Consider the following 23,366-nt stretch of genomic DNA (forward strand, 5'->3'; position numbering starts at 1 on the left):
CTTCATGAACTATTGAGTTGGTCCTTAATGAGCCATCATAAATTGATCTCATTAGTTGTAGGCATTCATATGAAACCTGGAGAAATGATTCTAAAGGTCTTCAGAGTGGTACTTGAACCATTGTTGGTTGATCATAATAGCGACTATTTTCATCCACAATGATATCATAAGGAATAATGAACTACCCTTTTAGATGGATTCCATAATTGATTTCATCATTGTATCCTGTAAGCACACATTTTTGTCAAATAGCCTCAAGATTTCTTGTGTGGTCAAGCATGCTGAAGGAGGCATGGGATACTTTGACAAAAATGTATAGCACAAATACACAAGCCAAGAAAATGCAACTCAAGCAAGAGTTGCATAATGTGCAAAGAGAAAATATATGCATCAATGACTACCACATGAAGGTGAAGATTGCAGATGCACTTGCTTCTATTGGGTCGCCAGTGGAAGATGATGATTTAGTTTCTGTGACCTTGAATGGTCTAGGAAAGGATTATGCACAGTTTCGAACATCCATTGCCATCCGTGAGAATTTTCTTGATTTTGGGGAGTTGATTGCTCTTCTAATTTTTGAAGAGTAGAGAAATGGTGGTGCATCTTCTTCAGGAGGAACTTCAAAAGAAACTATCTTCTACTCAAATGCTAGAAGAGGTAGAGGTAGAGGTAGAGCAAGTCGATCCGGAGGCCATGGCAAAAATCAGAATATGCAGCAAATTCAAGAAAACCAGTTCTATGGAGGAGGACGTGGTAACTTTAGAGGCAGGGGGAGCCAAGAGGTCATGGTGGATGGTAGAGAGGCCAAAATGCAAACAACAATGTTGAATGCTACTACTGTCGTAAAATGCATCATATGGTTAAAGAATATGGTTAAAGACTGCTATAAAAAGCAAAATGACATCATCACTAAAAAATTGCAGCAAGGCAATTATGCATCCTCTAGTAGACAAGGTGATGACAGAAATGAGCATTTGTTTATGGTGCAGCACATGACCAATTCTATGACAAGTGCAGAAGAAAGCAATGATGTGTGGTATGTTGACTTAGGTGCGTCAAACCACATGACAGGTCATGCAGAATGGATGCAAGATGCAAGGAAAATGGAAAGACTAGGATTTGTGGAGATTGTTGATGATACTGCACATCCTATTGTGTAGATTCGTAAAATTCCTTTGTCTATGCAAGATGGGAAAAAGAAATACCTGTTTGATGTATTTCATGTCCCAAATATCACCAAGAACCTAGTTTCTGTTCATCAAATGGTTGAGCAGGGCTTGCAGGTCAAATTTAATGCTCATGGATGCTTTGTTGAGGATATGAAAAATAAAGGTCATTTGATAGAAAAAGGGAAGAAGAAGGGCAGGATGTTTACGTTGGATGCGGACATGCCTGAATTGAGTGCAGCAATGTTTGCACATGGGACCGGTGTAGTTGCAAATATTGATAAATGGCATAAACGCATTGGTCATGTTAATGTACAATGACTTAAATTAATGCAAGCCCAAAATATTATTGCAGGATTGCCTAAGTTCAAGGTTGCAAAAATGTATAAGGTATGTGAAGCCTGTCAATTTGGAAAACAGGCAAGGAAACCATTTCCTATACATGTTCAAGAGAGTAAGAGGCCATTGGAATTAATCCATTCTGATGTGTGGACTACTAAAGCTGCATCTATTGGAGGATGTCATTATTTTGTCACTTTTATTGATGACTACAGCAGAAAAGTTTGGGTGTATTTTATGAAACAGAAAAGTGAAGTGTTTGGGCATTTCAAAGCTTTTAAAGCTATGGCTGGAAAAGAAACAGGCTTATAAATAAAATGCCTAAGGTCAGATGGAGGGGGAGAGTACCTCTCAAATGAGTTTGCAAGGTTCCTACAGGAGCATGGCATAAAGCAGCAATATTCATGCAGTCATACCCCATGGCAAAATGGACTTGCAGAAAGGAAAAACAGGCATATTGGAGAGGTATCTTGTGCCATGCTCAATGAAAAAGATCTGCCAAATTATTATTGGGCTGAAGCAGTTGCTATAGATGTCTACATAATGAACAGGACTCCCACTGCAGCAATACATGGCATGACGCTAGAGGAGAGGTATACTGGTAGGAAAACATATATTTCTCATTTAAAAGTTTTTGGTTGCATTGCCTATGCTCATGTGCCAGATGAGTTGAGATCCAAGTTGGATCCAAAAGCTAAGAAGTGCATCTTTATTGGTTATTCTCTACAGCAGAAAGGGTATAGATGCTATAACCCTTCTACTCGTAAGTTTACAATGAGCAGAGATGTTTTTTATGAGATGAGCAGCTGGTATAAACCAGTAAATGTGATTGATGATGTAGATGCACAAAATGGTAATGCTGCACAAAATTCATACCAGCAATTACAAAATATTAGTGGACCTGTAGTGTCCTCTAGCAGTGGTTTGTAAGAAAACAATACGTCTGTACTCAACAGATAACAGGATCTCGTATGCAAGAGAGAAAAGCAGATAGTATGGAGAATCAAAAATTTGATTACTGTAAAACTGATACAATAGATGGCGCTACCTCTTAGCCGTGTGCTCCTGTGTGAGAAGCTTCGATGGCATGCTGGAAACAATAGAGGACGGAGGCTGGATGCTAAGGAATTAGCATTGCTGTAGCTAGTGATGATAATGGGCTTCACGGGCTTGCTCTTATATAGCCACCAGTCATAGTCAGTTAGACCCAATTGGAAGACCGACCCAATTAGCCCAAAATGGCCGACTAGAGGTTGGTCCTAAAATAGGCCACCGACCACATGTTAGAACCGTGGCGCAGAGTAGAGCAACTATCCTATGGTCATTGTTTGGCCTAGAGCCATCCGGGATATCTGGGGCTCTAAACGGGCCTCGCAACCTGAGAGTGGGCTGCCTTGGGAAATGCTCCATCTACCCTCAGTGCGGTCAGTCATGGGATGCCTTCTTGCACTTGCATGTAGCCTAGTTGGTAGTGTGCCAACTCTATTTGAAGCCGTCCACCCATCAAGCCATACATGGCCCCCATTTGGTGTCCAAACCAGGACCTATTGGATAACCGAGCTACTCAAATGCCTTCTCCTCATATAGGGGGCTTACAAGTAGAGTTACCTGGTTCCTGCGTAGTTACATGAGAGTGGAGCATTGATATCTAACACCCCCCCTCAATGTCCACCCATAATTAAACTACTTTTTCGGCCCAATGCCAAGTCGATGAAGATGCCTCTCCAGCAAGTCTCTTCCAAGAGACTTCGTGAAGATGCCCGCAGCATTCTCTATAGTCGGACAGTACACCAAGTCGACCTCTCCATCCATGATGAGCTCGTGTACAAAGTGATATTGAATCTCCATATGTTTTGTGTGAGCGTGGTACATAGGGTTCTTGGCAATTGCCATGCAACTGTGATTGTCACATGATAACTGCGTAGGCTTGTTTCACAGTGCACCCATGTCCCCTAAAATCCTCCTCAACCACACTGCCTCACAAGAAGCAAAACATGTTGATTTTTGTACTCAGCCTCGGTAGAAGAAAGAGCAACTATACGTTGCTTCTTGCTGACCCATGACACAGCTCTAGATCGAAGTGATAAACAGTAACTTGTCACTAATCTCCTGATGTCCACGTCTCCTGGCCAATTTGAGTCACAGAATCTGATCAAGATGTTGCCCTTGGTATAGGTGATGCCATAATCAAGTGTGCCTTTGATGTATTTCAACACCCGCATCCCTGCCCTCCAATGGTTCTCCCAGGGCTTATTGGAGAACCTGCTTAGTACACCAATCACAAAACTGATGTCCGTGACCGTGTGTTGCACAAGTAAATCAAACTGCCCACAAGCCTTCTGTACTTCACTTTGTCCACTAGTGGTGATGAATCCTCATTTGAGAGCTTCACGTCAACCTCCATAGGGGTGCCAACTATATTGCACTCAGCCATGCCAAATGCCTTCAGTATCTCTCCAGCGCATACTTCAGCTATGAGATGAAGATCTATTTTGGCTCTTGCCAAACTTCAATCCCCAAACAGAAATGCATCAGTCCGAGGTCTGTCATTTCAAACTCTCTTCCTAGCAACCACTTTGTCTATGAGATCTTCTCTTCATGGTTCCCTGTTATGATAAGGTCGTCCACGTAAAGAACCATGATCATACACCTGCCTCCTTCTCTGTAAGCACTGAAAGCTGAGAGTTTGTAGATGTTGCGCCGTGTACCTTTACCAACGACCTTCCCTTGAAGATCCAAAATCTATGCACCATTCTTATCGAATTGAACTTTGAGGTCCATAATAGGATTTCGTATGCAAGAGAGGCAAATAGTATGGAGAATCAAAAATTTGATTACTGTAAAATTGATATAATAGATGGCGCTGCCTCCCAACCGTGTGCTCCTGTGTGAGAAGCTTCGATGGCATGCTGGAAACATTAGAGGACGGAGGCTGGATGCTAAGGAATCAGGGTTGCTATAGCTAGTCATGATAATGGGCTTCACGGGCTTGCTCTTATATAGCCACTAGTCGACCCAATTGGGAGACCGACCTAGTTGGCCCAAAATGGCCGACTAGAGGTTGATCCCAAAATAGGCCACTGACCACATGTTAGAACCGTGGCACAAAATAGAGCAACTAACCTACTGTCTCCATTCAGCCCAGAGCCATCCGGGATCATCTAGGGCTCCAAACAGGCCCTGCAACCCAAGAGTGGGCTGCCTCGAGAAATGCTCGGTCTACCCTCAGTGCAGTTAGTCATGGGATGCCTTCCTGCACTTGCATGTAGCTTAGTTTGCAGTGTGCCAACTCTATTTGAAGCCATCCAGCCATTAGGCCACACATGGCCCCCATCTGGTGTCCAAACCAGGACCTATCGGATAACCGAGCTACTCAAATGCCTTCTCCTCATATGGGGGGCTTACAAGTAGAGTTAGTTGGTTCCTACATAGTTACACAAGAGTGGAGCATTGATATCTAACATGGTTCACATACTTCGCCATGGATAGGCAGATTGAGATTAGGAGGATCTCCTCAAAGCAATGCAGATAGTGGTATGAAAGTATCATGAAAAGGAAAAGAGAGAGTAGATCAACCCATCGTTGATGTGAATGCAGGTCACTCTTATGTGGATGGTGAATCCAGTGGCTCAAAACAGAGCCTTGATGATGAGTTGGGTATTCCTTCTATTGTTACACCTGGAGTAAGGAAGATAAGGGATGTTTTGAGAGCACATGGTAGTGAGCCTATTTTGCGCAGGTCTACCAGAGCTAGGTATCCTATGGATAGGCCGAAATATGATGGATTTACAACCACTCACTATGCCTATATGGTCAAAGTGATACAGGATCCAAAACCCACTTCTTTTGAGCAAACTATGGGAAAAGAAAAATGGGAGAAAGCCATGGATGAAGAAATGGATGCCTTGGAAGCAAATGCTACATGGGAATTGGTGCCTTTGCCTAAAGACAAGAATACAATTGACTGCAAGTGGGTTTATAAGATGAAGCACAATGCAGATGGTTTTGTGAACAGATACAAGGCAAGATTAGTTGTCAAGGGGTATGTGCAGACATATGGCATTGATTATGAAGAAACATTCAGTCCGGTTGCAAGGATGGCAACCGTAAGAGCATTCATTGCTATGGTTGCATCAAAGGGAAGGTCTTTACATCAGATGGATGTAAAGAATGCTTTCTTGCATGGTGCAAGAAGAGGTCTATATGGAGCAACCACCAGGTTATGTTCATGCTATTCATCCTGAGTTTGTTTGTAGGTTGAAGAAAGCCTTGTATGGCTTGAAGCAAGCACCCAGAGCACTGACAACCATAAGAGCATTCATTGCTATGGTTGCATCAAAGGGAAGGTCTTTACATCAGATGGATGTAAAGAATGCTTTCTTGCATGGTGCAAGAAGAGGTCTATATGGAGCAACCACCAGGTTATGTTCATGCTATTCATCCTGAGTTTGTTTGTAGGTTGAAGAAAGCCTTGTATGGCTTGAAGCAAGCACCCAGAGCACTGACAAGATAGGATAGTATCTTGTCACTATTGGCTTTCAGATTTCCAAGGCAGATTTCTCACTTTATGTGAGGAAAACAGAGAAAGGTTTTATGCTACTTGTCATTTATGTTGATGATTTGATCATCACAGGTCATAGTGATGAAGATATCCTTCATGTGAAAATGCTATTAAAGCAGAAGTTTGAGATGAAGGATTTGGGAGAGCTGTGTTACTTCTTGGGCATTGAGGTGATTAGATCCACAAGTGGGATATGGCTCTTGCAGAGGCAGTATGGATTGGACATGCTATCCAAATATGGGATGACAGGCTGTAAGCCTATTTCAGTTCCTTTGGAGTAGAATGTGAAGCTGAGCGCAGATGCAGGTGAGCTTCTGGAAGACCCTACTATGTATAGACGCATAGCAGGAAGTTTAATTTATATGACTATTACCAGGCCAGATTTGAGCTATGATGTTGGGTTGGTAAGTCAGTTTATGCAGGCTCCAAGGAAACCGCATTTGGATGTGGCTAGATGCATACTAAGGTATGTGAAGTCCACATTGCAGTATGGACTACTTTATGAGACTGGGGTTCAGATACAGTTGCATGGATACACTGATGCTGATTGGGTTGGTAGTATTTCTGATAGACGATCTACCAATGGACATATGTTCTCTTTTGGGAGTGGTGCAGTCACTTGGAGCAGTAAGAAACAACCTACAGTTGCCTTGTCGAGCACAAGAGGCTGAGTACAAGGGTGCAGCAACTTGAACAGTCTAGATCTTGGTGGTGGGTACCCCCCTCATTGATTAGGAATGCTCATGTAGTTTTGTTGCATAATCTGAATCCTCGCCAAGGACTGTGCAATGGGATGTGGTTGATATGCAAAGAGTTTCACATGAAAGTGTTAGAAGCTAAAATCATTACTAGTACCAATGCTAGAGATAGACCATTCATTCCAACCAACCTAAAACTTTTCATTTGACATGCGGAGAAGGCAATTTCTATGTGATTGGCATTCGACATGACAATCAACAAGTCACAGGGCCAAATGTTGTCTATTTTGGGATTGTACTTGGCGACATCGGTGTTCAATCATGGGTGGCTATACATGGCATTCTCGCATGTCCAAACATCGAATGTTGTTAAGGTATTCATTCCAGACAATGTGTGTGATGACAAGGATGCAAAAATGACTTCTACCACAAATATTGTATAGAGAGAAGTTTTGCAACTGGCAACAGCAAAAGCCTAGGAGTATGCCATTGTATAGCTTTTTTAAAGTTCATTCAATATTCCATCCAAGAAGTGCCATATGTCTTGGGGAATGCCAACTATATATACAAATATTAAGTGAGATGTAATATTTCATGACCTGGTCCTTGACAATGTATGGCTTTTATGAGTTTTCTATGTACTCTGTGAAAATTTATTTTAAGTTGTGGTTTGCAATATACTACAGACTATTTTCTTTGGATATTGTGGTTTAGAAAGTCTATTGCTTTCTGCTATATGTATAGATTGACACATACATTTCTTTTTTGGAATGCGATAGGATGTCTAGAAAATTTGCTTTTCTTACTGAAACAAGAGCACAGGTGGCAGGTACGTAATTTCTTGATAGCCAAGTTCTATGTCAACCTATTTAATAGTAGAGTCATTGACTTTTAAAAATATGTAGATCCTATGGGCTGGAGGTCTCTGGAGAGCACATAGCTACTATTGGATGTGCTTGGAGAGCTACTTTGGGTAGAAAACCTATATACTATTTGTTGCTTTATTTTTGTAATTGGATTATATATGAGTAGGTAAACATGCTATTGTTTTTCTTTTAGGTCTGTTCCAAATTCAAGGTTTGTAATGAATCTTCACGTCGACCACTCTTTGGCGTGATGAGTCCACTTGGGATATTATGGTGTTGTTGCTCATTTGCTTCATGGGGATGATGGACCACAGACCGTCGCTATCTGTTGGTTGGGATACTATGCACAATGTGTGAGAACACGGATTTTCAATTGAGAGAAAAATTTAGACTATACGTACACCTTTGTTCGGATTATCTGCAGCCCTTTGCATCAAAGTAACTACTCTAACGGACTTAGTTAGGTTTTATCAACATATAGTTATAAAAGTTTTATGGCTCAGTAATTATAGTCCTTAAATTGTCTTTTTGTCTAAGCTCCAATTGTTCGTAGTCTGCGGTACATTCATTCATCGACACATATGTGGCGAACATGGAGTACATGGCCACAAGCTTTTCCCTTAGGGATGTTTGTGTGTCTATTGTAGATTTTGTATGTTTAGTTATGACTTTGTTCACGGATGTGTATTTGGACATACCACTCAATTCTTAGATGTAGATATTCCATGTTCGAACATGTGACTTCAGCTCTGTAATACTTTGAAATACTCTATTGCAGAGAATTTTTTGTTAGAGTATATTACTTGAATTTAAATGTTTGTTGTGTTTATAAAAATTGTTTTGTTATATTATTGGTATAAGAGATCAGCATACAAGCCTTGCCAACACTACTAGCTCTGACCATGACACACTTAAGAATTGGTGATGTTAGGAGTCTAATTTCAACCCTTTCCCTCAGGCATAACAAACATCCCTCTCTCCTATCAAACAATCTATCCTACTAAACTAATGGACTAGTTTCCAATGTCAAAGTAAGCCAAATGCAAACATACGCCATTTCCCTTTTTAAAAAACACCTAGTGAAAGTAGTCCGTTAATATCTAACCTCTTAATACTACATATCATACCGTTCTTTTGCAAAGTTTCAAAGTGGGGGTCAATTTTCATAATCACATTCATGTCAGTACATTGCAAAAAATACAATAATACTAATGTGACTAGTCTCCAATAGAAAGTCCAATCTTATTTATTATTACTTAGAGATAATCTGCTATAGAGTATTCCTTGAAGTTGCCAACAACATATCTTCATGCCTTAGATTTTTCAATGCAAACCTAATGGAGAGGTATGCTGACTCACCTAGCACCATCACAACCAAATGAAAGTTAAAACAATTAATTCAAGTTGTGGTAGCCAAGCTTCAATGTCGAAAAAATAGTTGTTATCCATGTCACTCTGTCTAGACTAGCATAATCAAATCTTGGCATTCTAGTATTCGAAAATAAACAGAGATTGGCATTTAGACAGTTTAATAAAATGATCATCAAATGTTAGAGCAATTCCCAAGGGAGTATATAGACTAATCAAAGGTCCCATTGTCCCTTGATCAATTTTCAACCAGTCATGATGGTGAATCATGTTAGGTCTGCAAACAAGAACCCCAAAAAAATGCATAGAAACCTGCATATAGATCAAAGGGTAAAATATGTCTTAGTTCATCTCATATCAAGGAGGGGTCCTCCTCCAACATCCTATAATTCTTGTGTGAGAAGGCCAAGCAACAAAAACTCTCCAAGAGGGTTAGACCATTTCATGCCATAATTTCATGTCCAAAGTATATTATCCATGACATATTCCAAGGTAAATAGTCAAAGGCCATCCCAAGTGTAAAGTCATGTATCCAAGATTGTAAAGGCCAATTTAGAAGTTTTAAAGAAAAGTAAGGACATCCCAAGTGAATCCCCATCAAGAATTACCCTTGACCATTGGTCCATTGGTCCACTACAACAAAATCCTCTACTTGAAAAGGATCTAGTGTAAAAAATCATTCTCAACTTTGTGCATATTAGTCATAATCATTCTCAACTTCTCATCTATGTATAATAAAATCATACTCTTCCAAAAATTCCCATATCAGTTCATGGCATTCCAATCTATCAAAAGTAATCAAAGGTTAGTAATTAAAAAGGTAAAGGAATACTTATAAAGTGTTAGACACATTCCCAATGGGATATAAGGAGACTCCAATGGTAGGGGACCTTCAATGATTCTTCGAAGAAATCCTTTTGAACTTTTCCATCAATGAAAGTAAATTTTTTTAAAAAACACTCTCTTGTTCGTAGCTTTTCCATCAATGAAAGTAAGTTCAGTAAACTATAGTAATTAACAAGGGACGCCGTCAACAGTAGAACCTTCAATGGGAGACTCCCTTGGATAAACCGTTTCCAAAAAGGAAACTCTCTCAATCCATCCCACCAAGTCTTCGTTAGACCAGTCATTTTTATTCCAACCAGAAATACATATGGATATCCCAATTAAACAGAGATAATCGTTGGTAGTGGGAGCTCGTACCTTGTCTTGAGAACCTCACTCTCATAAGTTCCTTGCAATGGGCTCTCAGAGGAGCGTAGAATACTAGTCATCACAAAGAAGAGTCGTCTAACTGGCTATTCTCTGCCTTGCCAGTTTTGGCTACCAGCCATTTCAAGTTTCGAGGAAACAAGCCTAAAAATGACAGTCATTTGTCACTACAAAGAGAATGGGCTCATCCACTCACGCTACTACTACTCGGTAGACTCCCCCAGACAGCTATGCTCTCAAAGCAATAATAGGTAATCCCTGTGATCCAAAGTTGCTAGGTCGCATGAATCAAAGAGTTCGTGAAAGAATAGTGGAAGTTCATTTCAACCTATTCCTATTCGACAGCCAGTGGAATGCTCCCAGTACCATGAAACAGAGATTTACGAGGTCTCCCACCTCATAAATCATAAAAAGGGACTGCATTTTTCCTCTTCCTTCCAAGGCTTCCTGGGTGAAGGAAAAAGCAAAGTCCTCAGGGAAAAATGAAAGCAAAACTCTAATGCAGCGTCGGTATTCTATCTCTTTATTTGGTCTCACATCAACGAGTAGGCTTACAGTAGTTGGGATGCAAGACTAATTTGAAATGATAAGGATCTCTATAGAATGGAGGTAGAGAGTGAGGATGGTCATGGTGGACCTGAAGCAATGCATAACAGGTAAGAGCTTTCCAACAAACTGTAAAGAGGCAAGTAAGAGGAAGTTTGATGGAGCTTTAATGAAGCTCCGTAGCCAAGAAGGCAAGTACGACTCAAGACTTTGAGATGAAGCATTCACAAACCCTGCCAAATATTCTGTAGATGTAGTACCATATAAAATTGTAATGAGCAATATATCCCACAAATCCGAATGCTCTCTACCCTTCTCGTAGTTACAGAAGCATAGTGGATGATCCACTCACATGCTGTGAGTCCCAAACAAAGTATACGGCCTTTTTTTTTTCCCGGATATCAAACGACTTGTGTCCCAAACACGTAAAGGAGGTATCACGTAAGGAAAATTATCACGTAAAGAAAATTATCACGGGAAGCAAACGGAGAGATCCCTTAGCTATTATAAGCTCTTGATGCGTAGTTAAAACGATGCTGGTCCCTGAGTCCATCTCCTATGCAAAATTAGATCAGCTTTTGGCAGCCAAACACACTAGAGTTTTCGAAGCTGTGATAACTCGCAAAGTAACCATGTAATAGAAAATTGACAATAGCAGTGTCAATGTGAAGAGCAACAGCTCGCACAATGAGCTTCGTGATGCTACACTAGATAAGGTCACAGCATGTTATTCACAAAGCCAGTCGGGTCTCGTAGAAAATTACAGTCGACCAAGGATTGAATCAGCAGCACATTCTTTGTTGAGGCGGATGAAGCCAGGGTGCTTGGACTGTGAAAGACAATGTTCACTAACCTTTTCAAGCGTTTGAGTTTGCGACAGTGGAATTCGATGGTAGGGAAATGAGAGAGCTGAGGTTCCTCTAGTGGGCTTCGCTTCAGCATGCCATGCATCTGCTAGTAAGGAAACAAGAGAGTCTAGGTCAGGGCTATTCGATCCCTGTGTTAATCTCTCCAATGGTGCCCTCCCTTTTGTTTTCAGATCTTGAGTTGACTATCACTAAGTGGTATAGAATAGAGACATTCACCGAGGCCTTTGTCCAAGTACAAAGTCTTTACTTGTGTGAGAGGGCAGGAGTAAATGTATCTGCCAAGTTTTTGGTACGCTTTTTATGGATACACCCAGACCATTAATGCGGTATCCTCATCCATATCTCACAAGAATAAAGTGTCAATGTTCGTATCTCGAGTCCTAAGAATGTGTCCACCCGAACTAGGGGAAGGGGAAGATGTACCGGTCAATGCACTTAGCAAGCAATTATGCTAGTGGTTGTAGTGGGATTATCACGCATGATACGAGGCAAAATCCATAGGGTCAAATCATCCCATCTCCTCCTCCATGATCTCCCATCTTCTAATACACAAACTATACTACGTTACTATATAGCAAAAGAGTGTGTGATTATATTCCCGGGGTTACATCATCATACCTAGTCATATACCCATGCTTAATTTATATCACGGTGTAACAAGAGTAATACAAGAATGTGTGTGTAGAAGTAATAGAGGGAAAAGGTGCCTTATCAATCCCAGTTAGGTGGAAAATGGAAAGACCAATCCAAGTTATGGAGATCTTCTCTAGGAAAGTGTGAATGCTCTTAGTTAGGTGGAAAATGGAAAGACCAATCCAAGTTATGGAGATCTTCTCTAGGAAAGTGTGAATGCTCTTACTTCGAGAGGAAAATGAAACAAAGCAAGTGAACAATTCTCAATGCTTCCAAATACTCTCCCCCAAGCTCTTCTCAAGTCCATGTGAAGCCATTAAAGTGTTAAAACTACATGCACACCCATTGATCACAAGCATCCCCAAGGCTCTATGTGTGTGTGTGTGTGTGTGTGTGTGTGTGTATCTGTGTGTGTATGTGTGTGTGCGTGTGCGTGCATGCGTGCGTGCATGTGTGTGTGTGTGTGTGTGCATGCGTGCATGCCTGCATGCATGCGTGCGTGCGTGCATGTGTGTGTGCATGTGTGTGTGTGTGTGCGCGTGCGCGTGTGTGTCTTCACCTTCTCCTCGACACCTCGATCAAAATTTCATGTCATAAAAAAATCCCATTAATTGAAACACAAATTGCATGCATATGTGGAAAGCGTAGCTTTTTAATTTGGAGATTTGCCATCTATGCTTCGCCTTTACTATCCTACAACCAACCTACGTGGTGCCTTTATTTGATATTCTATTTTTTAAAATTAATTACATTTTAGCACAAGCACCTTGAGACCCAACGGAGCAAGTCTCTAACCCGTCGTAGATGGTTCAAGCTACTCGTATAATGAACAATGTCTAATTATAGCCACTTACCATTAACAAGAGTGAGATGCGCCAACATCGCAGCAGCCACCCTTCAACATATCCCATAGGGGGGCAGAGTCACAAAAATGGATCCAAATTTTGTGGGTATTGGTGTGTGAAGGCCCTCTTCCATTCGTACTCCAATTACTTATGTTCAATTCAGGATCCTCTTCCCACTTATAAGCTCATGCAAACAAAGGAACATCATAGAAAGAAGATAAGTGAAGAAAAGTCCAATTACTTATGTTCAAGTCAAGATCCACTTCCCACTTATCAGCTCATGCAAACAAAGGAACATCATAGAAAGAAGACAAGTGAAGAAAACTCTCAAATTTCTAAAAGCGATAACTCTCTCTTCATAGATTGGAATGACCATATTTTTTAGAAAAATCAAAGGCAATTGAAAGCTACATGAACTTGCAAGAGAGAAATACAAATGCTTTTTAATTCAATTTTTTTGCATGGAGCACTTTTTGTTTGCACTCTAGCATAAGGGGTTATCATTAATAGTAGTCAAAGAAAAGCAATCATCCATTCTTTTTTTTCCTTTTGGTGTCATAGTAAGACACATAAAGGAAATCATAGATGAAGTGAATGCAAAGGACTAAAAGGCATATATACAAATTCCTTCACTACATAAAAATGAAGAAGAGATTGAGGATTGTAAGTTTTCTAATGTAATTTGCAAAATAAATCAATGATGCTTAAATGTTCTAGCATGAATAAATTTAAAACTTATTTGGTTGCACAAACTGCATGCTCGTTGTGAAAATTGCATGTCAGTGTCATATTTTGGTTAGACTATTATAAACTAGTTGAAGATGTTATGCACATGCTATATCAGTGTCACTATTGTATTTCGGGTAGGCTTTATATAAACTAGCTAAAGATGTTATATTAGTGTTAGTTCAGTTAATCATGAATATGGAGCTTAGCACATTCAACTCTGTGAAAGGGGATAAAAGGATGGGCCTTTTGAATGTTTGACTTGCCGATTCATTTTCAAAAAGTAGAAGGGATGGCAAAAGGAAAGAGACTTATATGTCCATTTAGCATCCAAAAGGCTATATGAAAAGTCCATTTTTTGGAAAGAGACTTATATTTAGCATCCAAAAGGCTAGATGAAAAGTTCTTTCCCTTTTTTGGATGGTCCAGTCTTGCCCTTTGTAGACCAAACTTGGCAGCAATGCAAGCTCATGGGGTTGGAAAGATTCTCCATCCCATAGGAGAGGAATTGCACCACGCTCTTCCACAAAATAATCTTGTATTAATGCTATTTCTAATTTCCAAACAAACTCAGGGAGATCTCCAATATATAGCAAGATATTATTGTCTCAGCATCTTAGTTCTTTGCTTTTCTAGTGCTTGCATTATAAAAGCACTCCTTTTTCTCTATAAGAGTGAACTCCCTTTAATTGCACCAACATCCTATATTTATGTAATTAAGAGTGGCTTTCTCAAATATGCAAGGAATAAAAAATCAATAATAATTGCGGCCTCCTAGTTCCCCTCAAAAATTTAATCCAAAGCCAGAAGTGTACAACATGTTTTTTCCTAAAGGTACCAATAAAACTTCATGAATAGGAACAAAAATAAGAATATATTTTAATGGACTTTAATGAGTCTCCACGTAAGGTTTCAATATCCAATGTTCTTAGTAGGTAAGATAAAATAATTAGGAACATAAAGAACATGATACCAACATAAAATATACTCATGTGTACCTAATCTATATTGATTATTTCATTAAAATGATCTTTTTATGATGGCCTTTCTTAATGGAAATTTTCATGATTTTTCAACTCTTAAGGTAAGCTAGATTTACTTTAATAAGAAATTATTTACACATGTAGGAATTAGAAGGGAAGATGGAAAAAAACAAAGGAAGGGTAAATTGAAAACCTTGAATGATAATGTTGTGTTCCTATGAATGCTCTTAGTGATAGTAAGCCTTGAATTCATTGTCATGCTCTTTAGGTTTGGTCTTGTTTTTGTGTGAATTTAGTAGAATATTGTGAATTAGAATAATAAAAGGATACTATGTTTGTGCGATGAGATGAGAGCTTGATTGATTTGATGTTTGAATGCACATTACCAAGGTCATAATCAAATCTAGATCATTACACGACACATGTAAATGAATAACTAGGACTATTAGACAAGAAGAAAAGGGATTGAAATGGATATGTGTGGCATCAAGTTCTATGGATTTTACCTACATCAAAACAATAATGATCAACAAATAGGCAATATGAAAATTAGCATAGAAAGAATTACACAACCTATAGAGTGATAATGAAGCATGTGAAAGCTTTGAATATAAGATTTTGAGTGAAAGAAAAGGTGTGTGTAGTTACACCCAAATGTGTACACACTAGACCTATGCAAGTTGATTCTCTGCCATTTTTAAACTGATTAGGATGGCCATTGAAAAGCATGGAAAATGATGGTGTGGAGGTTGCACATGGTAGGACTTAGGAATCCACCAAAGGTGTTCTTATTCTATTAGCATTATCTTTTAGGAGTGTCATACATACTTCAAATATTCATATAGAAATCCAAACCTCAAAATGTTAGTGTGAAGGTTTGTCTTAGGAATCCACCAAAGGTGTTCTTATTCTATTAGCATTATCTTTTAGGAGTGTCATACATACTTCAAATATTCATATAGAAATCCAAACCTCAAAATGTTGTGAGAACACTAGACATTCTAGGACATAGGAAACCACCAAAGGGGTAGACATACTAAATTTATGACGAAGGCATAAATGTTTAAAGAATAGTATGAAAAAACATTTGAAATAAATTGGGACAAATTGTTGAAAATCAAACACATATTAGCCAAAAATATTTTGACAAATAACTATATCCAAAAGTTGCTCAAGCCCAACTCTAACATGACCAATGCACAAAGGTTGAGGCTTTCTAACCAAGCCCCTACCCTTATTCTCTCTCTATCTATCACACACACACACACGCACACACACACACACACACACACACACACGCACTCATCGAGAGAGTCTCACTACATAATAGTGCATATAGTAGGTGCAAGCAAGCATATATACAAAATACCCCTCTACTCAAAAATGTTTATTAACCCCCCTTTTATAACTATACATGTTTTTAATGTTGAATTTGAATATCCTTTGTACCTTCACATAAAGTAATCATATTTGATCAGTATCTATTTGAACTTAAAACTCCTCCAGCATTAATACGACATGTACAAGTCAATTAAAATAATCATCTTCTTTGCTCAAGCATATATGTTACACATTTGAATAGTGATCTTCTTAGAGGGGGGGCTCAGGGGCACACACACACACATGCAATGAAAGAGGCAAGGATACATTAATTAACTGAAATAGAATCAGGTGCATTAACTAATTGCAATAATAAGAAAACTAAGTGCATTAATCTTATAATGTTGGTGGTGAAGAGGTGGCCCATGGGAGCTAGTTATAAAGTTAAGGCAGAGAAACGGTAGAGGGGGAGAGGGACACTTCCTTTTTGGGTTTTCATAGGGTGTAAAATTAGCAAGCGATTTGCAAGCTTTTTAATTTTTTCATGTGGTGCTTCTAGAAACTTTTCATATAAGCATTCTTTCACCTCCCTCTCTTCTTGATCTCCAATTAGTAGAATAGGCTCTACACTACCTTGTTTGTTGGCTTCTAAGAATACGAGTGTGTGCATAAGCATTCATATTGGAGTCTATGAAAGTGCACCTCAGCCTAAATCATCCTCAAAGACTCATGAATGATACTTGTTGCTCTCTCTTTCTCTCTCTCTCTCTCTTTGGAGCTTGGCCCCCTTTCTCTCACTTTCTTTTTTGGTGAAGAAAGCACCCACCCACCCATCGTTTTGAAAAAGCATTTACCTACCCTTTTCACCTTTAATGGAGTATTTTGAGCACCAACATGTGTCCAATGAGTCACCACCTTTTTGTTAAGAAAATAGGACCATAGTACAAAGCTTGCAAGCTTCATATATAAGCAATCGAATGGACTTTGACTACCTTTAAGGTGAGAAGAAAGATTCGGACACCAAAAGGGAGGAGGGGTGGGTGGGAGACTCACGACCTAATCACGGGGATGAAGGGGATGAAAGTTAAGGCAAGACCACCAAATGTAGAATAGATAAAGGGGGGACTCCAGGAATAGTAAGAAAAAGTTTGTAAAAGGAGTCGAAAATAATAATAAGGCACGAGCACAGGATTCCTAGTGATTTCGGATCACGGGGATGAAGGGGATGAAAGTTAAGGCAAGACCACCAAATGTAGAATAGATAAAGGGGGGACTCGAGGAATGGTAAGAAAAAGTTTATAAAAGGGGTCGAAAATAATAATAAGGCATGAGCACATGATTCCCACTGATTTCGGTCTCTGCTTTACACTTTTAGTGTAAATATTTCCTAACACCTCCACGCGTTTCTTGCAACTGTAAGCGCTATGCCACTCTACCATCATCTCGCATTTTAGTTATTATTATTACGAAATCTATCCCCCCACAATTTTTTTGCCTCCACCATCCCTTTCTTTGCTGGTTGCCCGCGTCCATCCTTCCATCAACCCATATACATTAGCACCCAAAACACAACAATATTTGCTTGTCATGAAGAACGCGAATAGGGAGGGCTCTAGAGAAAGATTTGCCCAATAAGTAGGAGGGAAAAGCCCACGCTTGGGCTTTTCTCGTACATCGAGGGCCCTACGGGAGGCCATGAAAGTGATAGGCGGATGTACCTCCGCAATCTTCCAAGGTGATGGAGACAGGCGAATGTACCTCCAGCAGCCAACGTACCCTGATGTTGACTGACGTTGATGTTGACGTGCGAGTGCAGGCATGGCGACTTCCTCGTAGGAAGTGCCAACAATCGGATGGCTGGAATTAAATTCCAGCCGACCGCGGACCTTGACGAAAGCAAAGAGAAGCCGAGGGCTAAAGCGAGAATGCCCCAAAAGGAAAGATCCTCCCAAAAAAATAGCTGAATAAGCCTCCGAATAAGAAGACACACATACCGCCAATTTTCTCTCTTGTGAAATGGGAATCATTCTTGGGGCAAGCCAACAAAACCATCCAAGGTTTTTTGCAGCACGAGGGAATGCTTACTCGATCACTGTTGTTGCACGGGCTGCCCTAGTGGGTTGGAAGAGAGAGAATGCGTATTGAACTCATTGCAGTGTGGTGCCCCAGCATGTCACTTTCAACTTCCAAGGTGCAAGTTAGACATATGCTACGACTCTACCACGTTGAGCAAGTATAATTCATATGGATGAGTCACATGAATGATTCTACCACACCACTTCAACATGTGAAAGGGTCCTTGATGGGACCAATTTTTTGGGTCCTTGATGGAACAATCCTGATTGCGTGCTCTAATAAACTTCTCAAGCATCTCTTAAATCATCGAAAGAGCTCACACAACCAATTGGAGAGTCAACCCAACACCCACCTTAGTCCCACCTGCACAACCCCCCCCCACACGCACATAGTGAGTGTACCTACCTCGTTCATCTACCTCATCCTCAGCTCATCCCACTTTTTACTCACACACCAAATCCGTTCCTTTCACTGCCCATTTCTAGCTTTACTCTCTCCTGGGCTCTTTTGCAAGCAACCATCTGTCCTTCCATTGATTACTTTAAGCCCCCCCCGCACCTATCTCTTCATTGTTTTGCTTTCTCATTTCTTTTAGTAACTCTTTCTTTGTCATTTCTGCTCCTGCTCAGTGCTCCCTCTCATTTCTTTCGAAAATTTCCCCACTACTCCTTGTCTGCTCTTCGGAATTAAGTAATACGAAATTTCCCTTGCTCTTCGGCATCGTCAGCTCGGTCCTACGCGTAAATACCCTTGGTTGGCAGACTACTGTTAACGTAGGTGCTGAACTTGCGCTGTGAGCACTATCAGTGCCTACGGCTTGATGAATTTTCAGCGCACGCTGTCGATTATCAACATGCTTTGTGGCAGTATCTATGAAACATGTGAATGCACAAAATAATGTCTAATAAACTTTGAGATCTGCCTTGGAGTCATGGTTGTGCGTGGACTTTCGGAGTTCACCATCAAGGATGTCACAGCTTGAAAGTCGAAGCTCTTTATAGAGAATAAATTATACCTCGTGGTTTCTGTGGCTTAAACGCAAGCGTTTTTTGTAATGCTGATTGTTAGTTACCTTCTGGGCTTCAGTCTATAGGTATACAGAGGGCGCTCGCTGCTTTTGTGCAGGATTGATACGAGAAACTAACAGACATGAACGTAACTTGGCGCTGTGCCACTTTGGTGCCTCCATCCGAAGAAACACCGAAAAGAGTGTTGTGGAATTCGAATGTTGATTTGGTTATTCCCAGGATACACACTCCTAGCGTCTACTTCTACAGATCAGATGGCAGCGACAACTTCTTTTCCTGGAAGATCATGAAAGCAGCTCTTGCCAAAGCGTTGGTGCCGTTCTACCCGATGGCGGGAAGGCTTCAGGAAGACGAAAATGGACGCATAGAGATCAATTGCAACGGGGAGGGCGTTCTCCTAGTGGAAGCAGAAGTCGATGCTCTCATTGACGACTTTGGTGACTTCGCTCCCACTCTTACGCTCAAACAGCTTGTGCCGAAAGTCACCTATACAGAAGATATCGGTGCCTATCCCCTCCTCGTTCTTCAGGTGCGATTCTTTATAGGGGAAAGAACTGCCCTTTCTTCAACGGAGTCGAACTAAGATCGTCCGTCACCGCTTCGGTTGGGTGATTTTCTGCTTAAAGCGTAGCAATTGCTCGTGCATTACCGGTAGATGAGTGTATGTTCACGTTGGGGAGGTGCATTCAAATCTTGGTGCTGTGGATTGTGACTGTATTTTGGCGTCACAATGATCAAGCTTGGTAATCTGCAGGTGACATTCTTCAGATGCGGTGGTGTGTCGTTGGGCGTTGGTATGCAGCACCATGCAGCTGATGGAATGTCTGGCTTGCAATTTATCAACACTTGGGCAGCCATGGCCAGAGGTTTGGACCTCGAAGAGCCGGCGCCCTTCATCGATAGGACCTTGCTCGCAGCAAGAAAGCCACCGACTCCAAAATTTCCTCACATCGAATATCAACCCCCGCCCCCATTGATGTCCAAGCCCAAATTGCAGGATGGCATGGCCAACGGGGAAGCGTATCCAGGTGAGCAAGTCACTCCAGGCATCTTCCATCTCACGCACGAGCAGGTAGAGAAGCTTAAAAGCAATGCATATGATCCGGAAACTAAGTCCACATTCAGCAGCTACGAGACAGTGTCTTCGCATATCTGGAGGTGCATCTCCAAGGCACGGAAGCTGTGCGACGATCAAGACACAAAGCTCTACATTGCGACTGACGGCAGGTCTCGGTTGATCCCTCCACTGCCGAAGGGTTACTTTGGCAATGTGATCTTCACTTCAACGCCCATGGCAGTGGCGGGGGATCTGCTGAAGAAGCCACTGAGCTACGGAGCGAATCAGATCAGGCAGGCGCTGGCAAGGATGGACAACAAATATCTGCGCTCAGCGTTGGATTATTTGGAGCTGCAACCAGATCTGAGTGCGCTAGTGCGAGGTGCTCACACCTTCAGGTCGCCAAATTTGGGCATAACGAGCTGGGTGCGCTTGCCAATTCACGATGCGGATTTCGGTTGGGGGAGACCGATCTTCATGGGTCCGGCGGGCATTCCATTCGAAGGTCTGGCCTATGTCTTGCCGAGCCCCTCAGGCTATGGGGGCCTGAGCGTCTCGCTTGCTCTCACAGCTGAGCACATGGATAGCTTCGAGGAGCTCTTCTATGATTTCTAGGCTTCTTCTGCCCGCGTAATTGCAAGCTCCTTCCATCAAACGAATTCCGGTGGTCATCGATTTCAGTTCGACAAGAATTAGAAGCTCAAAAGGATTGAACAACAGAAGTCGCACAAATCGACGATATCAAATCTCCTTCGCCCGAAACAACCGAAAAGAAAACGAGTCGTATCGATATTCTGCAAAACTCTACAGACTTTGCATCTCTTTTTTTTGTTCCTGTCTTCGTCGAGATGGCGATCAGCCAGCTGCGATAAGTAGAGTGTTAAGCTCCACAAATCAAACTAGTCTGCCAATAATTTGATATAACTGTCATGCTCTTCATTTCATAGAAATATAGTATGTTACGCACATCATTTCACAAATCAAACTAGTCTGCCAATAATTTGATAACTATGTTATGCACATCATTTCATAGAAATATAGTATAAACAGGCTTTTTGCAGGGCTCGTTTGAAGAATTAAGGAGGTAAACCTTCTAACGAGAGGTATGCTTGCCCTCTCTTGGAGTCATACACAGGTTGAATGTGGGTGCTTCGGATTTGAGCAATAGTGTGGTATCTTGAACTAGAAAAGCGTTTGGTTTGTGGAATGTGGGTGTTTCAGATTTGAGCAATAGTGTGGTATCTTGAGCTAGAAAAGACTCTGGTTTGAATGCTTCTCTTCATTACGTAAATGACAAGCTTCATTTTCTCGAAGATGAGTTTTGGCCTCCTCTTGGTTTCATCTATCATAGTTTTTAGGCATGTAGCATTGTGGGATAAAAAGAAATTCTCTCCTCTCGTTGAGCCACGTGTAAATTCAGAATTCAAAATTATATTATTAAATTTGATTTTTAGGGAATGACAAGAAGATGCTTAACCGTCAAAATGTCAACTCTGCGATTCAAAACGTCTCCTGAGTCCTCTATACATGTCTTGCATTTCATCTCGCTAGAGCTAGTCTCCATCCATCTCCATCTTGCTTTGTACTTCTTTAGATCTTGGATTCAAACTCATAGAGAAATCATAGGAGTAAAGGAAATTCCCTTCCAACAATTACGAGTGGCTACTAAAAATCTTGTATACATCTTCTTGTCAAAAACACTGTAATCCTTTGTTGATAAACATGGCGTGAGAAGACCTTTATTCGTATTCTAGGTTCATCAACAGAGGCATCATAATCTATTGCATCGTAATCTTCAGGAGACACACGTGGCATGAGAAGACATTTATTCGTATTCCAGGTTCGACAGAGGCATGATGAGAACTCATAAATGAGTAGAGATTGGAGGCTGAAATTCAAGTTGTAGAAGCAAGAATTGAAGGGGCTTTTGCACCGGAATGAAAGCTCTTTTACCAAAGAGGAGCCCCTAGAGACGAGTTGCGCAATGTTGCATCAGGTCGCTTGAGAGAGATGCGGCTTTTTTGACTGGTTTTTTCTTGTTTTCTCCTCAAGTACTGGACCATTGTTGCTCATACTTCATTCAGCAGCTAGCTCATAAGGTCACCCAGCCTCCCCTAAGAGGGTTTCGCAAATGGTTGAATCTACAGGCGGAATTTCACAAAGTATCACCGGATGAAGAAGCTGTCGGCATGGGCAGCAGGAGCAGAATCTTGTAAAATGCTTCTAGTTGGAAGTGCGCCCCTGCGAGATGGTTCTACAGCTCAGAGGGCTCGAGGAATAGTCACATGTGGAGGGAGAACAAGCTTAAGGAAAAAATGTGGGAAGGGAGGGAAAACTCCATGGAAGAGAGAAAGAAGCTTGGTAGGGTTGACCACGAGGCAAAAAGTCAAGGCTCAAGGAGGACATGGTGGCTCAGATACCACATGATGGAGCAACATGAAGGATTCAGCAAATGGAACAAAAGAGAGATAGTTCTTTATTCAAGAGAGGAGAGGCCCTTATAAGGGCAACTGATACAATGCATGTGCCCCAAAGGAGAGCATCTCAAGATCCACAAATTACTCCACTGATTTCTCAATCGGCCCCATTAATCTCTCAATCACACCTAATAGAACCTTCTACAACCAAACCTGGTCACACTAACCAACACACAACCCTTGTACCCCTAGGTACACCCCATTACATCAATTTGTCCTTTAGTGCTGATGGAAGCCCATTGCGGGATTTCGGGTGGTCATTTTGAGGGGGAAATAACCACACAGAAAATTCTACAAGCAGGCTTATGGTGGCCAACCATGCAAAAGGATGCTAGGTGGTTTGCAAAGAGTTGTGACCTCTGCCAACAGATGGGCCAGCAGATGGGCCAACCCACAGATCGCGATCTCAAAGAGTTGTGACCTCTGCTAGTGGATGGACCAACCCACAGCTCACGATCGAATGCCGCTCAATGCCATCTTACCACCACTAGAGCCATTTCAGAAGTGGAGTTTGGACTTCATGGGTCCATTTAGGCCAATGGCAACTATCCGCACATAGAATTGTTACATGTTGGTAGCAACTGATTACTATACCA

At 41.2% G+C, this 23,366-nt stretch overlaps 1 protein-coding gene across 1 annotated transcript; it reads left to right on the forward strand.

Annotated features, from left to right (window-relative positions):
• The first annotated feature begins 18,789 nt into the window (after window positions 1-18,789).
• On the forward strand, window positions 18,790-21,197 carry LOC147883217 (shikimate O-hydroxycinnamoyltransferase-like). Its single transcript, XM_087399318.1, has 2 exons — window positions 18,790-19,765; window positions 19,991-21,197. The coding sequence occupies exons 1-2, from the start codon at window positions 19,358-19,360 to the stop codon at window positions 20,906-20,908; spliced, it is 1,326 nt and encodes a 441-aa protein (XP_087255444.1). The 5' UTR covers window positions 18,790-19,357; the 3' UTR covers window positions 20,909-21,197.
• The last annotated feature ends 2,169 nt before the right edge of the window (window positions 21,198-23,366 follow it).

The sequence above is a fragment of the Dipteris shenzhenensis genome, chromosome 28 (assembly GCF_047967505.1).
Source record: "Dipteris shenzhenensis isolate YYH24624 ecotype China chromosome 28, Dip_SZ_1.0, whole genome shotgun sequence".
Lineage (NCBI taxonomy): Eukaryota > Viridiplantae > Streptophyta > Polypodiopsida > Gleicheniales > Dipteridaceae > Dipteris > Dipteris shenzhenensis.

What these genes read in the sequence shown, in the direction of transcription:
- LOC147883217 (XM_087399318.1), top strand. Translation starts at nt 19,358, where the DNA reads ATGAACGTAACTTGGCGCTGTGCCACTTTGGTGCCTCCATCCGAAGAA. An exon ending in ATCCCCTCCTCGTTCTTCAG is followed by an intron (nt 19,766 to 19,990) that starts GTGCGATTCTTT and finishes GGTAATCTGCAG; the next exon opens with GTGACATTCTTCAGATGCGG.